At 41.3% G+C, this 15,114-nt stretch overlaps 1 protein-coding gene across 8 annotated transcripts in view; it reads left to right on the top strand.

Moving 5' to 3' along the window:
* The window catches only part of SCUBE2 (signal peptide, CUB domain and EGF like domain containing 2), a 669,241-nt gene that overhangs the window by 34,531 nt on the left and 619,596 nt on the right, over window positions 1-15,114 (top strand). For all 8 annotated transcript variants that reach the window (XM_086955987.1, XM_086955986.1, XM_086955985.1 and 5 more), the window contains exon 2: window positions 8,043-8,165. In XM_086955987.1, coding sequence (XP_086812113.1) covers window positions 8,043-8,165 — 123 coding nt within the window. The remainder of the gene's footprint in view (window positions 1-8,042; window positions 8,166-15,114) is intronic.

Here is a 15,114-nt window from a genome sequence, read left to right as displayed (position 1 = left end):
ATCGACGCCTGCTTTGCCGTCGAACATTCCGTCGACTATGCCTCCGCCGTCGACGAAGATTCTCCCGTCGACGAGCCTTCCGTCGACGACGAGACCGCAGCCGACGACGATTCCGTCGACGAGCCTACCGTCGACGACGACCTCACTGTTGACGATAATTGTTCCCTCGTCGGCGTGTCCACCGTCAACGACTACTTCGACCATGACGTTGACGACCACCTCATCGACTATGTCTTTTCCGTCGACAGCGACTATGATTTCAACGTCGTCGATGCCAATTGTTACTTCTATATCTGCAAAATATGAGTCACCGTCAACATATATTTTTGCTACGTTAAAGCATGCAAGACCTGCGCCTTTACAGTTTACACCTGTTTTGAGCTCTAAATTGTCATCCAATAGACAATTTTATCATGATGTGTCCCACATTTCACCCTTGCCTCCTAGCCATTATTTGGAGGAATCTGCAGATGACAATGATCCTTATGGGCATGCACGTGACCCTTCCCAGCTCAGGATAAAGTGTCATGAGGAGGAAGAAGAATATTATGATCCTTGTGAGTCATTGAGAGTGCCACAAGAAAGTTTCCATCAGGAACCTATGGTTCCAATGCCAGCAGCTTTGCTACAAGATCTTTCGGCGATGCTTAAAGACTATAATAGTCGTTTTCCTCCAACTCCAGCTCCGCAACAAGTTTCTACTCCTGTAGATAGATAACCTGTAACATCTGCAACACCAGTTTCTGAGGACCAGTTGACAATACCTTTGTCGCAGGATGAAGATAGAGACACGGTAGCAGAGGTGGGAGAAATTCCTAATTCACCAACTACCGTAGATGAATGGGATGATTATCTGATCCCAGATCCAGCTTCGCCTATTCCTCCAGCTGCAGACTCTCCTCCTGAGGACATAGGAGGTTTTCACACCATCATGGAGAGAGCAGCTACAAGATTTCACCTGACCATGCAAGTACAAAAGACAGAGTGTTTTTTGTATGATTTTAAAGACCTGAACAGAAAGTGCACACGTTCCATTCCCATAATTGATCACATTTGGGAAGAAGGAATAAAAATCACGAAGACTCCATTTTCCATTCCTGCAATTCTGCCTCGGATTGAGTAAAAAGTACAAGGAACCAGATGATGCCCTGCCTGCCTTTCAGGTCACTCTAAAGCGGATTCAGTAATTTCTCAGGCAGCGCAGAGAAAATCTAGGAATCCTTCCACTCCTATAACAGCTCCTCCGGATAAACATGGAAGGCGCCTTGATAACATAGGCAAGCGTTTTACAACCATGGCAGGTGCTACAGTTCGGGCGACGAACTGCTTGGCCATTTTAAGCAGATATGACCGACAGTTATGGTCAGTATAGGAAGACACCTTTTCGTGGAGCAAGAGGCAGAGGATCTTACTCCTTTCAGGGAGGATACCAAAAGTATCAACAGCAAGGTAACCAAGGTAGTTATAGGTACAATTACCAACAACAGCAACAAAGCTACAAAAATCCTCCGGCGGCTGCCTACAGACAACAAGGCAAGAGACGTCCGGCTCAAGGCAGAGATTCTGCCAGAAGGCAGTGACATTCTTTTTGCACCTGCACCAGACCAAGCTTTCAAAATTCCCAACATTTCCCAGCATTTGCACAATTGGAAGAAATAATCAAAGACAAATGGGTATTGGATATCATAATATTTGGACACAACCTGGAATTCACCAAATTTCCTCTTCCGCATCCACCTCTGAAAAAGAACCCACCACACCTCTCTCTTCTCAGAAAAGAAGTGGAAGCTATGCTATCAAAAGGAGCAATAGAGATAGGCCCTCATTCTCAAAAAGGAAAAGGATTCTATTCTCGCTTTTTTCTGATAAAGAAAAAGTCGGGGGATTGGAGGCCAATTTTAGCTTTGCAGATGTAAACAAGTACCTTCAGAAAAAATCCTTTCGCATGGTAACACTCCAGGAAATTCTTCAGCTTCTGGATCATGCAGATTTCACGACAACCCTGGACCTCCAGGGTGCATATTTCCATATCCCAATTCCTTACAAGCATCGGAAATTCCTGAGGTTCACTGTGGCAGGTGCACATTTCCAGTTCAGAGTTCTTCCATTCGGCCTACGTTCGGATCCAAGAGTCTTTACCAAATTTCTAGCCCCGGTAGCAGCTCATTTCAGGCTACAAGGCTCACAATTGTTTCCATCGTTTCACCAGGCATCTCTGGCAACGACAAAATGCCTGCAGGTGTTACACTCACTGGGACTATCACTGAATGCCCAAAAGTCAAGCCTTTATCCGTCTCAAGTAACACAATTCCAGGGAGCGAAATTGGACACTCTTCAAGACAAGGCATTCTTGTCCGCAGGAAGGATTTCTCGCCTTCTCTCTCTGGCATCAGAACTCCTAAAAAGAAAGTCTGCTTCAGTGAGAATGATCAAATCTTTTCTGGGGATTTTATCGTCAGCAATACTGCTAGTGCCTCAAGCAAGGTTAAGGATGAGACCACTTCAAGAGGAGCTGGACAACCACTGGCTCCAAATATCGGGGTCGTTCGACGACATTGTTCAAGTGACTCCTGCTATGAAGGAAAGAATGTCTCCGTAGGGCTCACTTTTCAACCTACAATTCCAGATTATATCATCACCACAGATGCTTCCCTAGAAAGTTGGGGGGCCCACCTTCAAGACCTCAGTATAAGGGGAAAGTGGTCTTCATCGATGGCGAAGATGCACATCAATTTTCTGGAACTTCGGGCAATTCCACTAGCCCTTGCAATCTTTTCTTCCCAGACTGCGAGGTTCAACAGTTCTCATCAGAACCAACAACACCACTTGTATGCATTACCTAAACAAGCAGGGTGGTACGAGGTCTCGCATTCAGTCTCAAGAGGCTCAGAGCATATGGAAGTGGCTTCTCCTGCACAAAATAACAATCAAGGTGGAACATCTACCAGGAGCACAGAACACCTGGGCAGACTAGACTGTCTCAGCAGAACAACTAAATCTTGCCACGAGTGGGAACTGGATCAATCAGTGCTGGACAGCATCTTTCAGAAGTGGGGCAAGCCGAAGCTGGATCTATTTGCCACCAAGAGCAACATGAAGTGCCTTTTCTTCGCAAGCTGGGAACCGGAGAAGGGTTCTTGGGGAAACACATTCATGATAAGGTGGACGGGAATCTTTGCGTACGCATTCCCTCCCTTTCCTCTAATCCCGAGAGTTTTGCAAAAAATGAAAAAGGAACCATGTTGCATGATTCTGATTGCTCCGAAATGGCAGCGTCAACACTGGTTCACAGAGCTTCTTCTTCTTTCCAAGTGCAAGCTGTTCCGTCTTCCGATACAGCTCAATCTGCTATCAATGAGCGAAGGTCAGATTCTTCATCCTTGCCCAGCTCAACTGCAACTCCATGCTTGGTTCCTGGACTCACAGATTTCATGGACATAGAGATTCCTCAGGAATGCAGAGACATTCTAAACGGAGCAAGAGCCCCTTCCACATTGCGGACCTATGCCCTGAAATGTAAGAGATTCTGTCATTGGTGCTCTAATAATAGTCTACATCCGTTGGAATGTTCCCCTGATAAGGTGCTACCTTACCTGTTGTCACTCTAAGTCTGGTCTAAGGTTCGCCTCTGTTAAATTGCATTTAGCCGCTATTTCTACATATAGAAGGTCTTCAGGGATAAGGGTCACTTTGTTCAAATCGTCTCATTAAGCAGTTCCTGCAGGGACTTTTCAGGACTTTACCGCCTGTTAAGGCTCCTCTTCCAGAATGGAAGCTAAATGTGGTTTTACAACAACTCATGAAACATCCATTTGAACCCATTCATAAAGCTGATATCAAATATCTCTCATGGAAAACGGCATTACTGTTGGCATTCACCTCTTCTCGAAGAGTCAGTGATTTACAGGCGTTCACTATACGGCAACCATATCTGAAATTCACTAATGAGTACGTCCTTTTGCGGACTAATCCCACATTCATTCCTAAGGTACCAACTTAATTTCATCTCAATGAACCTGTGGTATTGGGGACTTTCTTCCCCAATCCGTCTTCTGCGGCGGAGAAGTCATTGCATACTTTGGATTTCAAGAGATGCATAAAATTTTACATATCTCGGACTGTGTCCTTCAGGAAATCTGATCAGTTGTTTCTCTCGTATGAGGGACCCAAAAAAGGATCTGCTAACTCAAAGGCTACCATCTCAAAGTGGATTGCATCTGCTATTCAATTTTGTCATTGCAAAGCAGGTCATCCATTATCAAGAAAAGTGAGAGCTCATTCTACCAGGGCAATGTCTTCTTCTACGGCATTGTTTGCTGGTATGACCTTGGACAAAATTTGCCGAGCTGCGACTTGGAAGAGTGTACACACTTTCACCAGGCATTATTGCTTGGATCTGGCAACAGAGGCTGAATCGGCAGTTGGACAAGCAGTACTACGAAACCTTTTTAGATAAGGTAAGCCTGAAGGCAAGAATGGAATGCAACTAATATTGTAAAGTGTAATGTTTTATATAACCATTATTATGTATAAGTATGTTTTACTCTTTCACACAAGATGAACATGTTTGTGAATTTTGCATTGGTCTTGGCATGGTATCTCTTACACCTCTTATGATACCCACCATCCACTATGCATATGAGTATTATTTACTGCTAGCTATTCTGATTCTAAGCATGTGAATCTATGAAAGATACCCCAATACTGGATAAGAAAACAAGTTACTTACCTGTAACTTCAGTTATCCAGTATTGGTATCTTTCATAGATTCACATGCGACCCACCCTCCTCCCCCGAGAGGCTTACCTTATCATAATGAGATACTATATCACTTGTGCTACGAAAATCTGAGGGTTTGCCTCTTTGTGGGGATGGTTCTAGAGGGTGCTACTTCCTGATTGGCTGGTTTCCAAAGTTTGGTTCTTTTTACAAAAAGACAGAGAGAGGCTATTGTAGTGACTTTTCTATACACTGAAGCCTATGGTATAATGTTATTATGACTATAATGTATGTGTTTTATTGTACCGCGAGACTCCCACCTCGTCGGCGGGGATGATTCTAAGCATGTGAATCTATGAAAGATACCAATACTGGATAACTCAAGTTACAGGTAAGTAATTAGTTTTCTTACTCACACTAAAATCACTCGGGTACCACCCCTCTGTTTGCATCATCAGGCGTTCCATTGTTCCTTTCATTCTCACATTGTAAGCTGTAACATTTGTGAAATGTCCCATACTGAACATGGGAACAACATCGTCCTTGTTCAACCAGGGCATGTTGTAACATTGCTGAATAGGACTCTTCAGTTAACGCTCTGGCTCTCCATGTTCCTAAGGTCTTTTTCTCAGGCTCTCTCTCTCTCTCTATCGTTAATGCAGTGTTGTATCTATTCTCAAACTAACAATGCGTGTGAATGCACTTGCGAGGGAAAAGTCATGTAAGCAGAAATTAAAAAACAGTCTAGTAAGGGCAAGTTTGAAATATTAAATTAATGGTGCACATTTAATATGTGTGTGCTCGTTAAACACAAAATGAATTTTTGTCAGTACATTAGATTCATATTGTAAATGACATACAGTAAATCTTTAAAAAAATATATGTAAGTATTGCTAATAACTACATTTTATGTGAAATATACGTGCCAGATTAGTGTGTACACATTACATAAATCCATTATTTCTACAGTAAGTGCATTCTATATATGTAAAGATGCTTTATTCATTAAGTCTTCAAAGAATACCTCATTTAATATGGTTAAGGCATACAATGTTATGTATGAATTCTCAAATTCTACAAAGAATGCACTTTAATAATGTCAAGTGCTACATTTCATATTAATGTTGGTAAGTCACACAGGAAACATGTGCTAAGTCCACTTTTATGTTATGCATTTGTGACGTGTAAAGGTGGAGTCAAGTTTACACTGTAACATCGCTGAATCTCCAAAACATTAAGGATCCTCTTAAAACCCCCAGCGCTCACACTCTACCGCAGTGCTGCAAAGGCCTAGCCTTGCACAGCTACCTTCCTATCATCACACTCACCTGTTGAGAGACAAAGCTCTTGAGTTCAGCTAATGCAGATCATAAAGAACACTTTATCTCCAGCATCAAACTTTTCATTGGCACGCACTGTAAGCACCAGCCACGTGTGCGCATCTTCTTCTTGAGTGACTTACTAACACCTAAACCTTTCGAAACTGCCCTGATTTAATTTGCAGCAAACTATCTACATATTTCTAGATTTCAAGTTATTTGCTAAACCCTGCTGTTCTCTTATCACATTCCATCCTATCACGTAATTTCCCCTAGCCCCGTCCTGTTTTGAAGTATGAGAGGCCCTGGCACCGCCTCTAATGATGCAAGTTACTCACTCAAAATATTTCCAGGACAAAACACCGTCATACAACACATAGTGGTAGAATGATAATTTGTTTCTTAAATTCCATAACCTCTTGCTCTGTCACCACTCGCTCCCCCATATATTCATTTCCCTGTCTATGCAGTACCTTGCTGCCTCATTGACATGTTCACAAATCTTCTTACTTCCAAACAGTGCCCTGTAGTTTTATTGCACCCATACCCTAGACAATAAATGCCTCACACAGTTTGCATACTCGTACAAATACCTACACAGAGCAGCAGCGTCCTACAGGCCTTCCCTGCAATGCCATAACAGTATCCTCGCCTAGCAACAGTGTCTTCACTTTCCGGCCCCTGTGTTTTACCCTCTCGTTCCACCACTTCCCCAGGCACCTTCAGTTTATTATTGATGGCCGTTTTCACTGTTCCCTCTTTGCTTCCACCTGCCAGCAAGATGTGAGCGGGTTAAACGCTTGTCATTTATAGTGCTCTGCAGTTCACGTGTTTGAATCCTGGTTAGGCCCCTCAGCCTTCCATTTTTCTTAGGCTGGCAAAATCGAGCACCATTTGTTAATAATAAAATTGTTTATTTACAGCGATGGGGCTCCAGGCAGAAGTGCAATGTGAAGCGCTGTATACGAACCAATTATGAGTCTAATGACTAGTATATTGAGACCGTTATTTGCATAGAAGACTGCTTGAACCAGCTCTCCCAGCCCCCTTCGTACCTGCTTTTCCACCCTTCCCACACCTCAACCACCGTCTCAATTCAGAAAGCTTTGAACGATAGGAAATCTATTAAATATTTTTATGTATTTCATTTTACTGGCCCTGGCCAGGGTGTGTGAAACGGTGTGGCAGCGTCGCCTTCTACGTAGCATCCGGAATGCGTGCCTGCCTGGAGCGGGGCGCGTGCTACGTAGTGTGCACGCGAGCGTGTTTACCTAGCTCAAAGAGACAAGAGTGCATAAATAGAGCATGTGTTTTTGTTGGGGGAAGGGTTGTGGTGAGGCACGACTGGCTAAGGGGAGTAGGGAGACAGGGGCAAATCCGGCAGCGGACACTGTCGAGCAGTGTTCTGTGCAGCTGGTCAGCAGCGAACACAAGTTCACCTTTTCGAAAATAGTTATTGCGAATACCTCACGAGTATTCTCCTCTAGTACAACTGCAGCGAATGTGCACAAGAATTAGGTGATACATTTAGCAGCGCCAGTGGGCATCTTGAAAGTTTATCTTTGATTTTTTTAGTTTGATATTCTATTGAATGTGCAGGAAGTGAGTTACACAAGTAACTTGCAATAACAAAACGAACCCACAAATAGATATGTCGGAATTATCTCTGTTATCTTGACTCGCCAAATAATTTCACAACTTGAAAAATATAGGCTCTGAGTTTTATGTCCAACACAAGAAAGAAGAATATACGAAATCATGGCAATATTGCATGTGCATACCGCTCGATAATCATGAACTATAAACGTGCAATAAAAGGTGCGTTTCTTGACAAAATTGGAGCAGAAACATATAGAGTAAGCCAATGTAATAAATACAATTTAATCCCATTATTTTAGAGGTTTATTAATCTGTTCCTGTCTAGATGCTCATAAGTTTGTATAATGTGCTGGCGACTGCGTTGTCAATGTAGGCTCGAAGTAAATGTTCTCTTTAATTTTGCAGATATTGATGAGTGTGCCCATGGACTTGACAACTGCCACCCGGATGCAATTTGCCAAAATACACCCAAGGCATACAAGTGCACGTGCAGGCCTGGCTACCAAGGCAATGGGACAACGTGTGAAGGTGAGTGTGTTGTAGCGTTGTCACAGTGTATTGGTGAACCCCAAAACTGACGTTTTTGGATTGAAATCGTCAATTCGTACTTTATCTTAGATAGATAAAGAGCGAGAGATGTTTGGTAAAAACACCTCTCCTTCAACAGCTCCGTGTAATTTGAAAACATTAATTCTGATATCTTGTAGTTGTCCCATTCCGGATCATAAAGATTCGAAGTGGAAACTGCAATACTTCAGTATAGTAGAACTAAAACATGCACTCATTTTTGCATAGATACTAATTTATTGGATGCATGAATGACTGGCTGATGGATAATAAGAGTGCATGCATCTAGAATTCACAATATAAATTATTTACAGTTTGGTAAAATCATGATGTATGACCGATAAATGGTATATACTGTGTTCCACTGTTATGGTGCATCTTGAGGCACCAAAGTGCTTTCCCTTACTGGTACAACATGGTGTTTTAGATGGAAGAGTGTGTCTATTATGTGGCCTATACGGGTGGTATATGTTGTGCATGAGGACTGGAGTTGTGCTTTTTTCTTGTGTATTTGTTACTGAGCCTTGGCTTTGGTTGAAGGAGTGAGAGATAGGGTACATAAGCGTTAGATTAATTCTAGTCTAAAGATGGATACAAAGTATGTGAGTGCCATGTGTCCTATGTAGCAATGTGTTAGTAGCGTGCGTACATGGCAGAAACTGCAGGAATCATGTTTCACCAAGGGATCCTTCCTTAGTCTTTTTTGGCACTTTATTCCTCTTTGTTTCACTCACATTTTTGCACTGCTTTACAGTTGTCATCACACGCCCATATTTCTTCTGCTTCACTGGGACACACTCATTGTACAATTCATTTGAAAGGGTTGTAACACCCACCCTTCCTGGTGTGAAGGATCCCAGATGATTACAAGGGCGGTTTCGGTCGACAACTGATGGGTATTTTTTCACATACAGAAAATATCCTTTTGACTGTTTGTCTTATTTGTCTCACATATATTTTCCAAGTATGTGGCTCTATTTATTATTCTCTTTTTGTCAGGTATATAGATAGTCAACCGTTTTTTCTTGTGTGACCCACAGCTATTCTACATCTTGTGATATTTATTTGTTTGGGGGTTGTAGCTGTGTTAGGCGGGTAAACATCCTCTTGGACCCTCCCATCATCGTATTGTTCACGGAGTCTAGGTTAGCCATCTGGGTGCATATAATATCCTAGTTTTAGTGGATACTGAAATCCAATTCTTCTATAAGTTGTTTTATTCAATTATTTATTATTGGTAAAGAGTTTGTACTGGATGAAGAGGAGTATGTCTGTGAAAGAATCCGGGCTAGGGATAGATGACCTGGTCTTCGATGGCCACAGGTGAAAGTGAAACATTTATGCATCTGTGGGAGAAGCGTAAAATCTACCCTATACTTATTCTTGCTAACAAAATGGAGATGATGAAACCAAATATGGTTATTGGGTTAATAGCAGGGTGGGAGCCTACAATTGTGGTGCTAGGTAGACCGGATATGCAACAGTGGCAAAATAACTGATATGTTGGAAAGAAAACACTCTAGTTGTACACTATAGTAATGGCCAGGGAGGTTGCCAAGTTTCTTTCCCAAACTTCTGTAACTCTTGTAACTACTAAGAACAATACCTGAAGTTCACAAAGTTTTTTTGAGCGTGGGTTTTGAAATAAAAATTGGCAGTCTCAGGCGTTTTTCACAACTTTACAGTTGTTTGGAGACAACAAAAAATCGGCAGGTACCATCCAGTTTCAAAACATCAAACCAAAAAGGTTTTACTCTTAAAACGACAATGGCCAGTAAACAATGCCAATTTCCAAAGTAACATTATGCCTGGTGTGTGACATAAGGAAAGCAGAAACTATGTCAGATGTGAATAAGGCAATAATTGTGATTTACCCAACATTTTGCATTCAAAATAAAATAATCATACATGCCTAAAATAGCTGTGATGCTGCAGCGTATTCCTTTTGAAAAATGTTACCAGCACTTTGGAGTACTTAATGAGACAGTACAGGTAGGACTTCATAAGAATAATCTCCAGGCCTGCATTTTTGCACGTCTTTCGTATCCTCATAAACAACTCCACCATCAAAGTTTGGAACGGAATTAGCCTAGAAGTGAGGTCTCCAATTCCAGTGAGCGCAGTAACCAGTTCTGTTCACATGAAAGACACAATGTGCTGACCCAACTTCAAAGTGATACAGATGTAGTTAGCCAACACAGCTGTAAAACACTTGTAACAGAAAAGGGTGGCTAGTATTTATTGTTATGTCACTTCCTAATTTCTAATTTGCTGGAGTCTTCCATGTCTTGTAATTCTTCATGAACAGGGGTCTTGGGCTATAACATCATTCTCAGTTCAAGATGATGGGTGCAGTGGATTTCTATGGTTGCTCACCAATCTAAGAGTGTTCCAGTACTTCCTGGGATGTTATTACCTCTTTCTTTAGTATAAAATCTGCTGATTTCAGGGAAAGGGGAGCTGTCGTGCAATAAATAGGATTTTTCATTACAGTCTTCGCCCCTTGCTCTAGATTTTTCTCCTCTTTCCTCTCTTGAGAGCACCTGCTTGCCATGCATTGTTGCTCTGTGTAGACCGTACTGTGGCTACAGAAATAATGTGATAGCATAAGACAATACCAGAAGCCTCAGTGCAGTTCAGAACCTGACACTTCACTACCCACCCTTTATTTCTATTTCCTGAAAGAGTTTGTACTCTGAAGCAGCTGCACCGGTTATCGTTTGCTATTTTAAGCACCATAAGAATAATTTTGGTCTTGGAAAAACAATGGGAACCATATATTGTTTTTATAGATACATTGATATGATGTAACCCTTCCACTATAGGGCAATATTCTGCCCTGATAATTCGCCTCACAGTTGGGAAGATCCATACTTTTCTCATTGGAGGAGGAAATGTGGACTTCAGATCCTACTGAGGCCTGTAAATAAACAAAATGAACTGCCTTCCAAATGTTGGCCACCATGACCATTGCTGCCCATTGGTTGTTAATCCCAGATGTAGATGTTGTCATTTTCCTAGAGCTGAAAACCATTCATTGCTTACTAGGCCTCAGCTGTGGAGTAGACGGGCCATGGTCACATTGCTCCAGGAGGTGCTGCTTGTGAAATCAACCTTTCCTCCATGTTAGCACAAACTCATTGGATTCCTTCAGAAAGTGTGGTGGTCTCAGACTCAACAAATCATCATATTTTTCATTTGTAAAGTGTGCTGCTCCAGCAGTTTAGGCATTTGTGGCGTTTCATTAGTTCACTTTATGTTCGTAATTTCTGGCCGAATGTAATTCATGGCCTAATTTTGATTTTCTTTTAAGCTCAACAGAGAAATATATAAATGAGTAGTAAAAACATTACAGGTATTGCAAAGAATAGTGAAACTGACCACTGCAGCTGCCACAATTGTACTGGAGCCACAGTAATGGTAAAGACATGATACATTTTGCAAAAACACATTTGAAATATATCCAGATAGGTTTGATTTGAGCTAGACTGCAATGATTTACTTTATCCTCCATCTAGTTTTACATGTTGCTACCCATAATGGGACCTGATTTAAAAATAAAAAGACTCTTGAGCACACAGTTACTACTAAAGTGCACGCCTGAATTGACAGAATTCTATGTCTGCATATTACAACAGCATATCCTCCCGTATGATGGGATTTGTACAGTACTACAATCTAGGGTTAAGGTACAGAACAGTGGATTTCTCGGGGATAGATGGTCATTTGGAAGGAAGCAAATTTCTACTGTTTAATAGCTTTGTGTATAATTTCTAAACTGCCTAAAATGTTCGCATCCAATTTGCACACCTAAGGTTTGTACGAAATAGTCTGGCCTAAATATTTCAATTGAGTAATAGATACATAGCATTACGGTATTTTTTTGAGAAATGCAGAGAAAGGGCCCCCTTCACCGAAGAAAATATTTTCCTGCTGGAGAACAAAAGTTACAGTAAGTTTAGATCTTGAAAGTAACTTTAAACCGGTTTTCATCCCAGTGCCAAGGTAGGATTAGGCGTATGGATGCAAATATACAATTTTTCATACATTTCTGTACATGAACTAGAATTATTTTTTTGATTAATGAATTCCATGAAATTAGTGACTTTATGCATATTTTAGCCATAAAGCAATGTTCCATAAAAGTGACACATTTTTTATGAAGGATTTGAGCTATATATAGCCTTACCCGTTTGCAAAGTTTCTTCTGCAGTACGTTTTCTCATCAATATAACAGCCCCATGCTCTCCATCATTACATACTAACAGAATTGGGATATCTCAATATTTTACAGTTGAGATCATGCTTCCCCTGAATATTTTCATGACTTACTTCACTTTGGAAAATGAACTAGATTAGATTTTTCTGGGGGTTTCCACCCTATGCCTCTTCCAGATGTGTAGTTTCTGGCCAGGAACCTTAGCAATGATAAAGAAGCAATATTTTTAAGTGATTGTTTTAGAACACTGCATTTTTGACTACCTAATCCATGATGTAAGGTGTGGACATGTAGGGCAGGTGGGCTTAAGGCCTAGGGTTTTGAGGCTTGGTGCAATATGTATAAACACTGTTGAAAAAGCTGGTTGCAAACTTCAAGCAGTATTTTTGAAACCAGTGTGGAATTTTGCGAACCAACCTAAGTACTAATAGGTCACTTCACAAAACTTTGAATCGTACTGGATCGCAATACGACCTATCTTATCATCATCCTTCATGGGGTAGGTTACAAATTGTGACTGACAGGGATGGTGGCCTGATAGTCAACAGACCACCATGTCTCTGATTGCTTTGTAAATACCTTTTTTATGCAATCCGTTTTCCTTAAAGGAAACTGTCTGCGTTTTTAAAAACCAACAAATTAAAAAAAAGTTTAAAAAAAGTTTTTTGCGAGTAGACAGTGGTGCCCTGGACCACTGCCTCATCCCCCAACGATATGTTTTTAAACATTCTCAAAAGGGGAAGGGGGTCCCAAGTGGCCCCCTTACTCTTTTGCTAAGGGGCTAACACCCCAACTCGGTGGTTTGTAACTTTTCAGCGGTTTAGGATTTCTATTTCATTCCAAAACCATTAATCCATATGGAAACAAATCAGTTTTTGGAAGGGACGTTTGCAACAGGCCCCTACCAAACAGTCATTCTTTATCCACTTCTAAACACATTTTAGGAGTCAGAAAGAAGTTACCACCTCCATACATTGCAGAAACCATCCACTATACAGTTGACAAACTCTGAATTGGGGCGCTTGGAATCATCAAAATTCTATGTACATCTGGTTTGAAATGGTTGCTTTCTTCACACAAGCGCTGGTTAACCAATTGAAACTGAGATCACCTGCATTGTTTTGTTCCCAAAGCACTCAAAATCTCAATGAATTGTTGCAACTAAGGCTAAGGGTAACCGCTACATGAACAAATGGACCGTACCGCTCCTCCCAAGTTCATTCTTTTGTAACATACAACTTCTATTGTAATATAATGTTGTAATCAGGGCTTTAAGTGGAGTGGACAAACTGCGGGGGGTCTGTAAAGGGGGCGTGATCGATTTAATTAAGGGCGTGGCTTAAAACCGCACAGCTAAAAATCTGGGCTTAGCACAGCATGCCGCCCGCATGTTATTTTGCTGCTTCTATCATTGCATCCAGATATATAATACAACAAGTAGCATTACATCTACAACAAGCCAGGGCTATTGGTTTTGCCAGTGGTTATTAGTTGCATAAGATAAGTAGGCAACAACTATGGCTTTGTATATAATATTGAACATGCTTCCGTTCTGAAATGATGAGACTGAAAGAACTATAAGGAGTCTCTTTGAAATTACATCAAAGGCAGTAAAGGGTGGTTCAGCTGCAGAGTTAAGATTTTTTTTTCACCCTGAGGGTGAGGGCAAAAAAGGAGAGCCCAATAGAAACCCGTCTCAGCACCTGCTTTTTAGAACTGCCGGTGCTGAGCACTGGCAGCATCCAGCGAATTGCTGCACATTACCTGCCTTTTGCTTTCTGTCTGGTAAGTGTTTAATCGCTACTTTACTGTTTTTGAAGCAGAGGGGATCACTAGGATCTCCAACCTGGTTCTATGTAGCACGCATCCTGATGAGCTTTGATTATCAACGAGAAAGCAACATTATTTCATACAGGGAACTGTTAAAAGGGCTGTTTTGTGTAAACCCAAATCTACTGTCTGATTGCTACGCTTTATTGGAGAAGACAAGATGCAAATTACTTCTTGTTCCTCTCCAAATGCTTCTACAGGCGTTAATTCTTGCCCTATAATAATAGGGTCACCCCACACATTGAGTGGAACAGTATTCAGCTTGCAGATTTCCTTTGTTCAAGCACAATGTTGTTTTGGAAATTGCTGGCAATAATTCGGATGACAAACTGCTTTTATTAAACCTTATTTCTCCATCTGTCCAGGTTCACTGTGTACCCCATCCTTAGACTCCTCGCCTGTGGCTGCTTGATTTTTATACAAAGCTTTGGGTTTCCTTATAGCCTTACTTAATCTAAATTCATGCAAGTTTGTCTTATAATCATTATGGAGGAGTTTCATTCTTAGTATGGAACAGGTGAACAGTCTTGGAATCTCTGATCATGAAAGAATCCAGTCAAGAGGGATCAAGAACCTCAATATTATTTGGTCGATGTGTTTTGTGGTTCAAGGTAGCGTTTGACAATTAGTTTGAGCCAAGCAATTTTCATGAATTTCCTCAAGCACAGGTAGTTTTGATGTACTCCAAGCAATCGCTTGAAAGTGATCCAAAGTAAGGTGGATTGTATTTTGAGGATTGTGCCACCATGTTTTTGTTGCTTGCAGTACAGTTTGCAGATTAATAAAGAGTTGCCTGAGCCTAGTGTTATGAGAGAGTGGACATTTTCTGGGGCTCTCCCAGGCATTTGCTCCAGGAAGGAG

Source organism: Lissotriton vulgaris, chromosome 2_1 (assembly GCF_964263255.1).
Source record: "Lissotriton vulgaris chromosome 2_1, aLisVul1.2, whole genome shotgun sequence".
In the NCBI taxonomy this organism is placed as follows: Eukaryota; Metazoa; Chordata; class Amphibia; order Caudata; family Salamandridae; genus Lissotriton; species Lissotriton vulgaris.
Note: the sequence above shows the minus strand (reverse complement) of the source record. Positions and strands in the feature narration are given on the sequence as shown.